This window comes from Scyliorhinus torazame, chromosome 2, assembly GCF_047496885.1.
Source record: "Scyliorhinus torazame isolate Kashiwa2021f chromosome 2, sScyTor2.1, whole genome shotgun sequence".
In the NCBI taxonomy this organism is placed as follows: Eukaryota; Metazoa; Chordata; class Chondrichthyes; order Carcharhiniformes; family Scyliorhinidae; genus Scyliorhinus; species Scyliorhinus torazame.
Genome location: NC_092708.1, coordinates 18,414,704 through 18,428,088, shown reverse-complemented (window position 1 = coordinate 18,428,088; position 13,385 = coordinate 18,414,704). Strand labels below are relative to the sequence as shown.

Genomic DNA, 13,385 nt, shown 5'->3' with positions numbered 1-13,385 from the left:
GGCTCTGTTTCACCTGTGTTTGACGGCAGTCACTCCTGATACACCCCATCCCTGACATTTATTTTTATAGTTTTGTGAGCACAAGAGGAACCAGTTTGCAAGTGGGTGTTGCCACTGACAGAACAATGACCAACCTGACATGATCTTAGAATCTGCAGTGCATAAGGGGGCCATTCGACACATCGAGCCTTCGGCCCTTGGAAAGAGCACCTCATTTTCGCCCACACCTCCACCCTATCCTCGTAACCCAGCAAACCCACCTAACCTTTTTTTGGACACGAAGGGCAATTTAGCATGGCCAATCCACCTAACCACATCTTTGGACTGAAATGAAAATGAAAATCGCTTATTGTCACAAGGAGGCTTCAAATGAAGTTACTGTGAAAAGCCCCGAGTCGCCACATTGCAGCGCCTGTTCGGGGAGGCTGGTACGGGAATTGAACCGTGCTGCTGGCCTGCCTTGGTCTGCTTCCGAAGCCAGCGATTTAGCCCTGTGCTAAACCAACCCCTGTGGGAGGAAACGGGAGCATCCGGAGGAAACCTGGGTGAGGAGCTCCTATGCCAACCAGTAAGCTCTCCCCGCCTGTGGCAGATCACTCGCCTCTGGAGTGTGGGTCTAGACCACACTCTGGAGACCTGAGCGTCGAACCTCGACATCCCAGTGCAGCACCGAGGGAGGAGCGCACCATCACAAAGGCTGATTTTCAGATGAGATTCAAACTGAGGATCTGTCGACCCTCTCAAGTGGATGTAAAATATTCCACTGCCACTGTTTCACAATGCTCAAACAATGTTGCTAAAAGCAGATCATCTGGCTATACCATGTTGTGTTTTAACTCACACGTTTCGTACATTACCCCATGCTTCAAATGTACCTCATTGTAAAGTGTTTTGTGAATTTCTGATCCTGATTCACGCTGAAAGGTGTGCACATGTGGAGAGAGGAATGAGGACTGTTCAGGAATGTCCTTTGTCAAATAAACTGGCTGTCTAAGGTCATTGAGAGCAGATGGAATCTGTGGAGCTGTGATTTAGGCCCAAGGCAGCATCTACAGGGGATGATGGGAGATTCTTTTATAATCCCTGCGAACAAGAGAGTCCATTATGTATTTGCCCCTCCCACCCGAACATCCCACCTTTATCAGAAAACAAGAATTAAGAGAGAAAATAGGGATTGGGAGTGACTGACTTCTGACTGGTTCTACTGTTCTTTTGCTGACTATGAAAACCAAGTATAACATAAAAAATATCCCAATACTGTACCCCAGTGTTATACAACGACAGACCTGTCCCCAACAGTACTGTACCCCAGTGTTATACAGTGACAGACCCGTCCACCAGTACTGTACCCCAGTGTTATACAGTGACAGAACCGTCCCCACCAGTACTGTACCCCAGTGTTATACAGTGACAGACCCGTCCACCAGTACTGTACCCCAGTGTTATACAGTGACAGAACCATCCCCACCAGTACTGTACCCCAGTGTTATACAGTGACAGACCCGTCCACCAGTACTGTACCCCAGTGTTATACAGTGACAGACCCGTCCCCACCAGTACTGCACCCCAGTGTTATACAGTGACAGACCCGTCCCCACCAGTACTGTGCCCCAGTGTTATACAGTGACAGACCCGTCCCCACCAGTACTGTACCCCAGTGTTATACAGTGACAGACCCGTCCCCACCAGTACTATACCCCATTGTTATACAGCGACAGGCCTGTCCCCAACAGTACTGTGTCCCAGTGTTATACAGTGACAGACCCGTCCCCACCAGTATTGTACCGCAGTGTTATAGTGACAGACCCGTCCCCACCAGTACTGTACCCCAGTGTTATACAGTGACAGACCCGTCCCCACCAGTACTTGCCCCAGTGTTATACAGTGACAGACCCATCCCCACCAGTACTGTACCCCAGTGTCATAGTGACAGATCCGTCTCAACCTGTACTGTACCCCAGTGTTATACAGTGACAGACCCGTCCCCAGCAGTACTGTACCCCAGTGTTATACAGTGACAGACCCGTCCACCAGTACTATACCCCATTGTTATACAGCGACAGGCTTGTCCCCAACAGTACTGTACCCCAGTGTTATTCAGTGACAGACCCGTCCCCACCAGTACTATACCCCATTGTTATACAGCGACAGGCCTGTCCCCAACAGTACTGTACCCCAGTGTTATACAGTGACAGACCCGTCCCCACCAGTACTTGTCCCAGTGTTGTACAGTGACAGACCCATCCCCACCAGTACTGTACCCCAGTGTTATAGTGACAGACCCGTCCCAACCTATACTGTACCCCAGTGTTATACAGTGACAGACCCATCCCCACCAGTACTGTACCCCAGTGTTATACAGTGACAGACCCATCCCCACCAGTACTGTACCCCAGTGTTATACAGTGACAGAACCGTTCCCACCAGTACTGTACCCCGTGATATACAGTGACAGACCCGTCCCCACCAGTACTGTACCCCAGTGTTATACAGCGACAGACTCGTCCCCACCAGTACTGTACCCCAGTGTTATACAGTGACGGACCCGTCCCCACCAGTACTGTACCCCGTGATATACAGCAACAGACACGTCCTCACCAGTACTGTACCCCAGTGTTATACAGGGACAGACCGTCCCCACCAGTACTGTACCCCAGTGTTATACAGGGACAGACCGTCCCCACCGGTACTGTACCCCAGTGTTATACAGTGATAGACCCGTCCCCACCAGTACTTTGCCCCAGTGTTATACAGTGACAGACCCATCACCATCAGTGCTGTACCACAGTGCTATACAGTGATAGACCCGTCCCCACCAGTGCTGTACCCCAGTGGTATACAGTGACACACCCGTCCCCACCAGTACTGTACCCCAGTGGTATACAGTGACACACCCGTCCCCACCAGTACTGTACCCCAGTGTTACCCAATGTCAGACCCGTCCCCACCAGTGCTTTGCCCCAGTGTTATACAGTGACAGACCCCTCCCCACCAGTACTGCACCCCAGTGTTATACAGTGACAGACCCGTCCCCACCAGTACTGTACCCAGTGTTATACAGTGACAGACCTGTCCCCACCAGTACTGTACCTCAGTGTTATACAGTGACAGACCCGTCCCCACCAGTACTGTACCCCAGTGTTATAGTGACAGACCCGTCCCAACCTATACTGTACCCCAGTGTTATACAGTGACAGACCCGTCCCCACCAGTACTGTACCCCAGTGTTATACAGTGACAGACCCATCCCCACCAGTACTGTACCCCAGTGTTATACAGTGACAGACGCGTCCCCACCAGTACTGTACCCCAGTGTTATACAGTGACAGACCCGTCGCCACCAGTACTGTACCCCAGTGTTATACAGTGACAGACCCATCCCTACCAGTACTGTACCCCAGTGTTATACAGTGACAGACCCGTCCCCACCAGTACTGTACCCCAGTGTTACTCAATGACAGACCATAACCATAACCACAGACCCAACCATACTGTTGCCCAGTGTTATAGTGACAGACCTGCCCCCACCAGTACTCCAGCTCCGTGTTGGAGGTGATGAGGCAGGTATAGATGGGCTGGAGATGGAGTGGGAAGGTGCCGGTGATTGGTGGAGGTAGTGGTAGGGTGCGGATTGGGGGAGTGTGCCCTCAGCAGCTTCACCTTTCTGACCATGTGGTGATCTATTCATTTGGCTTTTAGGTGTGAAAATTCTTCCAGTCCCCATACTGACAGACAATTATGGCTACTTGATCATTGACTTGGACACAAACATTGCTGTCGCCGTTGATCCTTCCGATCCACTGATTGTCCAGGTAAGCTGCCCGTCTTACATGTATAAATGTCTTTCTTCCTGCCTGCCTGACTTCGTCATGCCACACATTGTCTGCGGCATAGCGCTCGGGGTAACAATCTGCCAGCAGGCTCTTGCCCATTCTGCGAGGTGTGTGGACCTAGGAACTAGACTGTGTTCTTGCCCAGACCCAAGGCAAGTGGCTGGCTGCCTGTTTACTGTCCATGCAATAGTTTGGCTGAAAGTGGCTCTGGATATTGGGTTGCATTAAGTCGGACGCTGTTTCAATTATGGGAATGAATGTTGAATCCAGGTCAATGCCGTGGAATAGAGTTCCTCAGTGTCAGCTGACAAAAGAGCCTGTATGAAATAGAATCATAGAAGTTTACAGCATGGAAACAGGCCCTTCGGCCCAACCAGTCCATGCCGCCCAGTTTTTACCATTAAGCTAGTCCCAGTTGCCCGCACTTGGCCCATAACCCTCTATACCCATCTTACCCATGTAACTATCTAAATGTTTTCTAAAAGACACAATTGTACCCGCCTCTACTACGACCTCTGGCAGCCCATTCCAGACACTCACTACCCTCTGAGTGAAGAAATTGCCCCTCTGGGCCCTTCTGAATCTCTCCCCTCTCACCTTAAACCTGTGCCCTCTAGTTTTAGACTCCCCTACCTTTGGGAAAAGATGTTGACTATCTACCTTATCTATTCCCCTCATTATTTTATAGACCTCTATAAGATCACCCCTAAGCCTCCTACGCTCCAGGGAAAAAAGTCCCAGTCTATCCAGCCTCTCCTTATAACTCAAACCATCAAGTCCCGGCAACATCCTAGTAAATCTTTTCTGCACTCTTTCCAGTTTAATAATATCCTTTCTATAATAGGGTGACCAGAACTGCACGCAGTATTCCAAGTGTGGCCGTACCAATGTCTTGTACAACTTCAACAAGACGTCCCAACTCCTGTATTCAATGTTCTGACCAATGAAACCAAGCATACCGAATGCCTTCTTCACCACCCTGTCCATCTGCGACTCCACCTTCAAGGAGCTATGAACCTGTACTCCTAGATCTCTTTGTTCTATAACTCTCCCCAACGCCATACCATTAACTGAGTAGGTCCTGGCCTGATTCGATCTGCCAAAATGCATCACCTCACACTTATCTAAATTAAACTCCATCTGCCATTCGTCGGCCCACTGGCCTAATGGATCAAGATCCCGTTGCAATCCTAGATAACGTTCTTCACTATCCACTGTGCCACCAATCTTGGTGTCATCTGCAAACTTACTAACCATGCCTCCTAAATTCTCATCCAAATCATTAATATAAATCACAAATTACAGTGGACCCAGCACCGATCCCTGAGGCACACCACTGGTCACAGGCCTCCAGTTTGAACAACCACCCTCTGCCTTCTGTCGTCCAGCCAATTTTGAATCCAATTTGCAACCTCACCCTGGATCCCGTGAGCTTTAACCTTCTGCAACAACCTACCATGCGGTACCTTGTCAAAGGCTTTGCTAAAGTCCATGTAGACAACGTCTACTGCACTGCCCTCATCTACCTTCTTGGTCACCCCCTCAAAAAACTCAATCAAATTTGTGAGACATGATTTTCCACGCACAAAGCCATGCTGACTGCCCCGAATCAGTCCTTGCCTCTCTAAATGATTTGAGGAGGTTTGCCCAAACATTACTTTTCTCTGTATCTAACTCCCAGGTCCATGTAGAGGGAGCTTTACTGTATCTATCCCTGTGCTGTACCTGTTTTGGGAGTGTTTGATGGGGACATTGTAGAGGGAGCTTTACACTGTATCTAACCCCGCGCTGTACCTGTCCTGGAGTGTTTGATGGGCACAGTGAAGAGGGAGCTTTACTCTGTATCTAACCCCGTGCTGCACCTGTCCTGGAGTGTTTGATGGGGACAGTGTAGAGGGAGCTTTACTCTGTATCTAACCCCGTGCTGTACCTGTCCTGGAGTGTTTGATGCGGACAGTGTAGAGGGAGCTTTACACTGTATCTAACCCCGCGCTGTACCTGTCCTGGAGTGTTTGATGGGCACAGTGAAGAGGGAGCTTTACTCTGTATCTAACCCCGTGCTGCACCTGTCCTGGAGTGTTTGATGGGGACAGTGTAGAGGGAGCTTTACTCTGTATCTAACCCCGTGCTGTACCTGTCCTGGAGTGTTTGATGCGGACAGTGTAGAGGGAGCTTTACTCTGTATCTAACCCCGTGCTGTACCTGTCCTGGAGTGTTTAATGGGGACAGTGTAGAGGGAGCTTTACTCTGTATCTAACCCTGTGCTGCACCTGTCCTGGGAGTGTTTGATGGGGACAGTGTAGAGTGAGCTTTACTCTGTATCTAACCCCGTGCTGTACCTGTCCTGGGAGTGTTTGATGGGGACAGTGTAAAGGGAGTTTTATTCTGTATCTAATTAGTGCTGTGTCTCCTCTGGGTGTGTTGGATGGGGACAGTGTCAAGTGCAGAGGAAATTTTTATTTATCTTGCTTACTGCTGGTACTAGGTGGGGAAATGGAGAAGTTGGTGTCTCTAAATGCCCTGAAAGAAACAAAGAAACTATCTCATGTGTTTTCATTTGATGCTTCAGACATGTCTCGAAAAGGAGGGTGCAACTCTGGAAGCTATTCTCACCACACACAAGCACTGGTGAGTTATGTGTTTAAATCTCATTGTCAGTTAGAGTTTCTGAGATTTTATTTCCCCCTCCTGTCTAGAAACGGTGAAATGTGTTGTGCTGCAGCCTGGTAACCACAGTGGCTGGATTCTTTGTCTGTAAACCGGGCAGGTTGTGCGGGTGGGCTTTTGTACTGTTGAGGCGTCACAAAGGGCCTCAAAGGCTTGTTTTTACAGTAAAGGATTACTGTTTGGATATCAGTGTTTTAGATCCCCTCCTAACCCCCTCATCCACAGGTGCTGAGCACAGTGCTGAGTCAGTTAGAATCAGGTAATCTAGGATAAACACAGAACCGTGTGGGCTGTTTGCTTTATCACAGTGGTGTGTCGTGGCTTTTCCCGTTTAGCAATGAGACGCTTTTGCTAATGAACCCTGGAATCTGACCATGTTTTGGAAAACTGCAGTTCAGTGGGTTCCCAAACCATGGGCTGTGATCCCTGACGGGGGGTCACAGGATGAGCAATAGTGGTTGTGAGATTCTTTGAGACAGCAGTGGTGACTCTGGAGACTATAATGGGACAGTCCTGGCATGCATTGTGGCCCTGTTATATGCACACACGGGTTTTGTGTTTTGTTTCTGTGATTCAACACCTAAAAGACTATTCCAAAGGTACCGCCAGTGCCTGCAAAAAAAAAACCCAATCATTTCAGAAAACCTTTAGCACCCTTGCTCCCCACACCGGGATGGCACCCGGCCACATCCCCCCAGCTCCCCCCCCCCCCCCCCCCAAAAGCCGGGTCCACTGCTGACCCTGGCTCTTCATGGACAGAGTGGATGGCCGGAGACTTTTGCCCAGAGCAGAGAAGAGATGGCTGTCACGAGGGGACATCATTTTAAGGTGTTTGGAGGAAGGTAGAGGGGAGATGTCAGAGGTAGGTTCTTACACAGAGAGTGGTGGGTGTGTGGAATGCACTGCCAGCGGAGGTGGTGGAGTCAGAGTCATTAGAGACATTTAAGCGATACTTTTACAGGCACATGGACAGCAGTAAATTGAAGGGGTGTAGGTTAGGTTGATCTTCGATTAGGATAAATGGTCGGCACAACATCGTGGGCTGAAGGGCCTGTACTGTGCTGTATTGTTCTATGTTCTCTCTCTGTTTCCCCCTCCCCACCCCTGGTAAGCCAACGTACTTTCTTCCTCACTCTGCTGCCCTGTCTGCCGTCTCAAAGAAACAGGCACAGGTTGTATCGTTCAGTTAAAGAGATCACGGCTGACCTGCCACCTAACTCCATAAACCCATCATTGTCCCGGATCCCTGAAAAGCTTTGGTTAACAAACGTGATTATGCTCAGTTTTAATATTAATATTTGATCTCTTTTATTATTTTCCTGTTACTGTAGGGATCACAGTGGCGGAAACAAGGTACTGAAGAAAATCTACAAATCTTGCAGGGTTTATGGTACCTCCAGAGATAACATTCCTGGACTCACAAAGTAAGTAGTGCGTGCGCATACGTGTTGTGTGTGTGTGCGCATACGTGTTGTGTGTGTGTGCGCATGCGTGTTGTGTACCTGCTGGGACCAGGAGCCAGCAGGTCATACAGCACCTGTGGAGAGCCAAACAGCATTAATGTTTCAGGGCCACGACCATTGCTTTCAAACATGACCGCCACCTGAAACGTTCAGTCTGTTTCTCTGCCCAGATACTGCCTTATTTTCTGTACCTGAAGCAAGAGTGATCCTGTCCAACCCTTGTGCTGATATTGAAACCCTGAATTTTTTTTCCATGTGCCAAATCCAATTATTTTGCCCTTCACAACATCACCCGGCATTGCCTGAAGGCTAGTAGTTCGCCGGGCGACAGGGAAAGGACGGGGTGTGGGAACCGCTGAGTTGCTCTTGCAGAGAGTTGGCACCCAATGCCCCCCCCCCCCCCTCTGTGCTTCAACCAATCGACCCCATACTTAAGATCTTAGTCAAACTATTTCTCTCTGGAATGCCTTCCAAAGTTTGTTACATGATCAGTAACTGCTGTATAAATACACGCTGTCTCTGTAAAGTCTATTGTTTTATTTTCATTTCCACCTACGAGGAATAAGCAGTGACGTGATTTACACAGCGCCCTCCATGTCCTTGGGCTATCCCAAAGCGCTTCAAAGCTAATAGATTACTTTTGAACAGTCCTTGTTGATGTGTAGGCTTGTCAGAAAATTAATGCGCTGCCCATGACCCACAAAACCGCACTGAGGTGAACAGCCCATTGATCTGTTTTCAGTGGTGTTAGTTGAGGGATACCAGAACGCAGGGAGAGGATGTGCCTGCTCTTCTTCAAATAGTAACCATGGAACATTGGACAAGGGGGAGGCCATTCAGCCCCTCAAACCTGTTCCATTATTCAGCCCCTCAAACCTGTTCCACCATTCAGTTAGATGGTTGATCTCCATTCCCCCACATTTGATTGCCAAATTGAGGGTTATGGGGAACAGGCAGGAAGCGGACGTTCAGGCCGCAATCAGATCCGCTGTGAACTTATTGAATGGCGGAACAGGCTCAAGGGGTTGAATGGCCTCGACCTGCTCCTAATTCTTGTGATTCGATCCTTTAATGCCGGCCTTAACAGACTGCTGGCGTTTCGATGCCTGGTCTGAAAAGGTGCCATTTTCATCACTGGACGTTGTGCTGAAGTATGGGTCTAGGTTATTTGCTTACCAAAAGGTGAAAGTAGCTTCCCTTGATATCGAGGTATGGGTGAGTGGAGAATGGCACCCAGGAGCCCTGGTAAGGCGCTCTCAGGATCAAGGGGCAAAGCCTCCAGTGGCTGGGTTAGAGATCTAGGATATATTTGGGACTTTCTCAGAGTTATCCTCAACCTAACCATCTCCAGCTGCTTCACCAAGTGACGTCTGCCGTAAGGTCAAGAGAGGGTGATGATGCCATAATACTCAGCTCAATCTGCACTTCCTCCAAAAATGAAATAGCCCATTTCAGCCTGGAACAGGAACCGGGCATCATCTAAGATTGGGTTGGTAAGTGGTAAATAGCATGCATGCCGTAAAAGTGCTGGTGAATGACCACCTCAAGAGAGAGCCCCGATATCTCTGCTGCCTTTAATGGAAGCACTGTCATCAAACCCTCAGGTGTCCCCATTGACCAACATCATAACTAGGTGGCCATGTCGGCACAGTGCCCACAACAGGACAGAAGCTGGTGACGTGTCTCATCACCTAAAAGACTTCGAAGGCTTAAGGCCATCAGAATAATAGGAGACTTGCAACCTGTCTCTCCTTGCTGGCTCCTCATCTTCCACGCTTTATAAACTTGAGCTTATCCAAATCGCTGCTGCCTGTATCCTAACACTTATCAAGTCCCTTCAGCGTGCCCTGTGCTCACAAAGCTACATAGGCTCCCAATACAACAGCATGTCAGTTTTAAATTCACATTCTTTTTGAAAAAAAATACTTCCATGATGTCGCTCCCCCCCCCCTACCTCTGTCCAGCCTCGCTACACCCCTCCCTGCGGCCTCTGCGCTCCTCCAGTTCTGGCCCCTTGAGCATTCCCAGTTTTACTTGCTCCACCATTGATGGCCATGCCTTCAGCTGCCTCGGTCCTAAGCGTTGAGCCCTGGATTTGTCCCGTAAACACCACCTCTGCGACGTTCCGGAAAACCTTCATGAAAAGCTTTCAATCATTCCCCCCGTGATGTCAGCTTGTGTGGCCGTGATATCGGTGTCTAATATTGCTTTATAATGATCTCCATGAAGGCCCTTGGGACCATTACGTTAACGATACCATATAAATAAAGGTTGCTGTCGTTAAGCTCTGATGAAAGAACGAGGGGAAGTAGCACTAAAAGATCTGGCACAGACAGAACTGGCTAAATGGCCGCCTCGGTGTTGTGGGAATCTGTGAATGAGGCCGAGTTCTACAGACGTCTGAATCAGGGGTGAAAGCATCATCGCTGAGCCAGGCCCTTTGCTAAGCTGAGTATGCTAAAACTCAATAGAGGAGGGTAAGGTATGGGGTTACCCCAGTCCCAGAACACCTGATGTGCTGCTCTTTAGCAGTGTCGGTAAGTTGAGTGGGACTCGTGTATTGAGAGCCTTTGGCACCAGCGCGGTTTCAAAGTGCCCTGCCTTTTGATAAAAGGATTTCTGTAGTGCCTCCTCCGAACGAAACGGAAGTGTTTTCCAGGCAGTGGAGCACTTTTTGGAACAACAAAGAACAAAGAAAGGTACAGCACAGGAGCAGGCCATTCTGCCCTCCAAGCCTGCGCCAACCATGCTGCCCGTCTAAAGTAAAAACTTCTACACTTCCTGGGTCCGTATCCCTCTATTCCCATCCTATTTGTCAAGATGCCCCTTAAATGTCACTATCGTCCCTGCTTCCACCACCTCCTCCGGCAGCGAGTTCCAGGCACCCACTACCCTCTGTGTAAAAAAAACTTGCCTCGTACATCTACTCTAAACCTTGCCCCTTGCACCTTAAACCTATGCCCCCTAGTAATTGACCCCTCTACCCTGGGGAAAAGCCTCTGACTATCCACTCTGTCTATGCCCCTCATAATTTTGTAGACCTCTTATCAGGTCGCCCCTCAACCTCTGTCATTCCAGTGAGAACAAACCGAGTTTATTCAACCGCTCCTCATAGCTAATACCCTCCATACCAGGCAACATTCTGGTAAATCTCTTCTGCACCCTCTCTAAAGTCTCCACATCCTTCTGGTAGTGTGGCGACCAGAATTGAACACTATACTCCAAGTGTGGCCTAACTAAGGTTCTGTACAGCTGCAACATGACTTGCCAATTCTTATACTCAATGCCCCAGCCAATAAAGGCAAGCATGCCGTATGCCTTCTTGACTACCTTCTCCACCTGTGATGCCCCTTTCAGTGACCTGTGGACCTGTACACCTAGATCTCTCTGACTTTCAATATTCTTGAGGGTTCTACCCTCAAGAAGTATTGAAAGTATAGTCATAGTGTTAATGTCGGGAAACATAGCAGCTAATCTGTACACCATATGCTCCCAGAATCCCGCCCAATGTGACGATAGCTTAACTCTGGTGTTCTGCCTCAGGAGTTTCAATTCCTCTGTATACCTGGTCTTTTTGTCCAGGACTGCCCTGGGGAAGGGGAGGGATACAAGGAGTGTCCTGTGACGTGGGGAGAAGGAGACTTCAACCCATTCCTTCTTCTCCCACGCCCTGCGTGCTTTCAACCTGCCGTTTTGGGGGCACCAGTGTGTGGGAGTTGTCATGCGTCCAGAAATGTGTTTTATCATCAACTCTTTGTTTTGTTTGTTGCCAGAGTTTCAATCCATGTATTGTTCACCCAGCATTGTTGTAAATTGGGTGCCTCATTCTGAAAGCTGACTCCCACATGACTGATTGGACCTGCCTGTCTGGTTTATTCCAGTCAAGTTCCCACCCAAATGATTTCATTAATTAATTTCATACTGGGAAGCCAATGCCCACAGTGCAAACACTGTGCTCAGCGAGAGGCTAGAACACACCGTTCGTTCAGAAGTTAGGAGATGTCAAACCTGGGCTTTGTTGCGAGTGAGACCGGCGAAGGTTGGAGAGCTCGGTGTGGTTTGGGGGGGACGGGGGACGACGAGGGCAGGACGGGTGTAATGTTATGTTGAGTGCAGGGAGCGACCGTGAAACAACCTGATTGCAGTAAAACCCACGGGTTCGGTAATGTCCTTTAAGAACAGAAATCTGCTGCCCTTACCCATGTGTGACTCCAGACCGACAACGACTGCTCTCTGAAATGGCCTAGAAAACCATTCAGTTTTTAGTCGCTCGACATGTCAAGGGCACCTTCCCACAGCCTTTGTTCTCATCTTCGCTGTGGGTGCGTACACACCCTGTGTGCATTATTCCTGAGGCCATGCAGAGCCGGGATTAATTCCTGGAGGCTTTTTCGCAGGGGTGGAGGGAGAAATCCAGCAACGTTGGCGGACCTACGTTGTATTTGCTGTAGCTTCCCTCTTGATTTGGCAGTCTGTGCGCCCAGGCCCATTTCCCCTCGGCAGAGGTCAGTGCTGGTACTCTGGGGCGTTCCCTTCTGGCAGTGACCTGTTTCTGATCTGGACCAGAGTGGCACGGCAGCACGGTGTTTAGCACAGTTGCTTCAAGAGCGGCGAGGGACCCGCGTTCGAATCCCGGCTTGGGTCACTGTCTGTGTGGGGTCTGCACGTTCTCCCCGTGTCTGCGTGGGTTTCGTCCCAGAAATCCCGAAAGACGTGCTGTTAGGTGAATTGGACATTCTGAATTCTCCCTCTGTGCACCCGAACAGGCGCCGGAGTGTGGCCTTGGAATTTTCAATTAATCCTCTGCAGTCTTTTGGTGAGAGTTCTTTCAAAAGCTAAGAAGTAGAAGCTGGACTAGGTCATTTGGTCCGACAAGCCGGTTCGTCCACTCAGCAAAATAAGGCTGATTTTTCACCTCGGCATCACCGTCTCGTACTATCCCCACAGACCTGAATCCTCGGACTTCCAGATTCCCACTGCCTTTTATGTTAGGAAGCACAACCTGACATCATTCCTGAACCACTCAGTTAGAATTTTAAATTCTCTCCTGTCAAATTAGTTTTTGCTCTAAACTTTTGCTCAGCCCAGGGAATAGAGTGGAACAGTTCCCTAAACACTCCCAGGACAGGTACAGCACGGGGTTAGATACAGAGTAAAGCTCCCTCTACACTGTCCCCATCAAACACTCCCAGGACAGGTACAGCACGGGGTTAGATACAGAGTAAAGCTCCCTCGACGTTGTCCCCATCAAACACTCCCAGGACAGGTACAGCACGGGGTTAGATACAGAATAAAGCTCCCTCTACACTGTCCCCATCAAACACTCCCAGGACATGAGAACAAAAGAACAGGAGCAAGAGTAGGTCATCTGGCCCTTCGAGCCTGCTCCGCCATTCAATGAGATCATGGCTGATCTTTTATG

At 49.3% G+C, this 13,385-nt stretch overlaps 1 protein-coding gene across 1 annotated transcript in view; it reads left to right on the top strand.

The window, feature by feature from the left end:
- pnkd (PNKD metallo-beta-lactamase domain containing) overlaps window positions 1–13,385 on the top strand; it is a 38,409-nt gene that overhangs the window by 14,837 nt on the left and 10,187 nt on the right. The window contains exons 3-5 of the mRNA XM_072469012.1: window positions 3,700–3,812; window positions 6,403–6,461; window positions 7,832–7,924. Coding sequence (XP_072325113.1) covers window positions 3,700–3,812; window positions 6,403–6,461; window positions 7,832–7,924 — 265 coding nt within the window. The remainder of the gene's footprint in view (window positions 1–3,699; window positions 3,813–6,402; window positions 6,462–7,831; window positions 7,925–13,385) is intronic.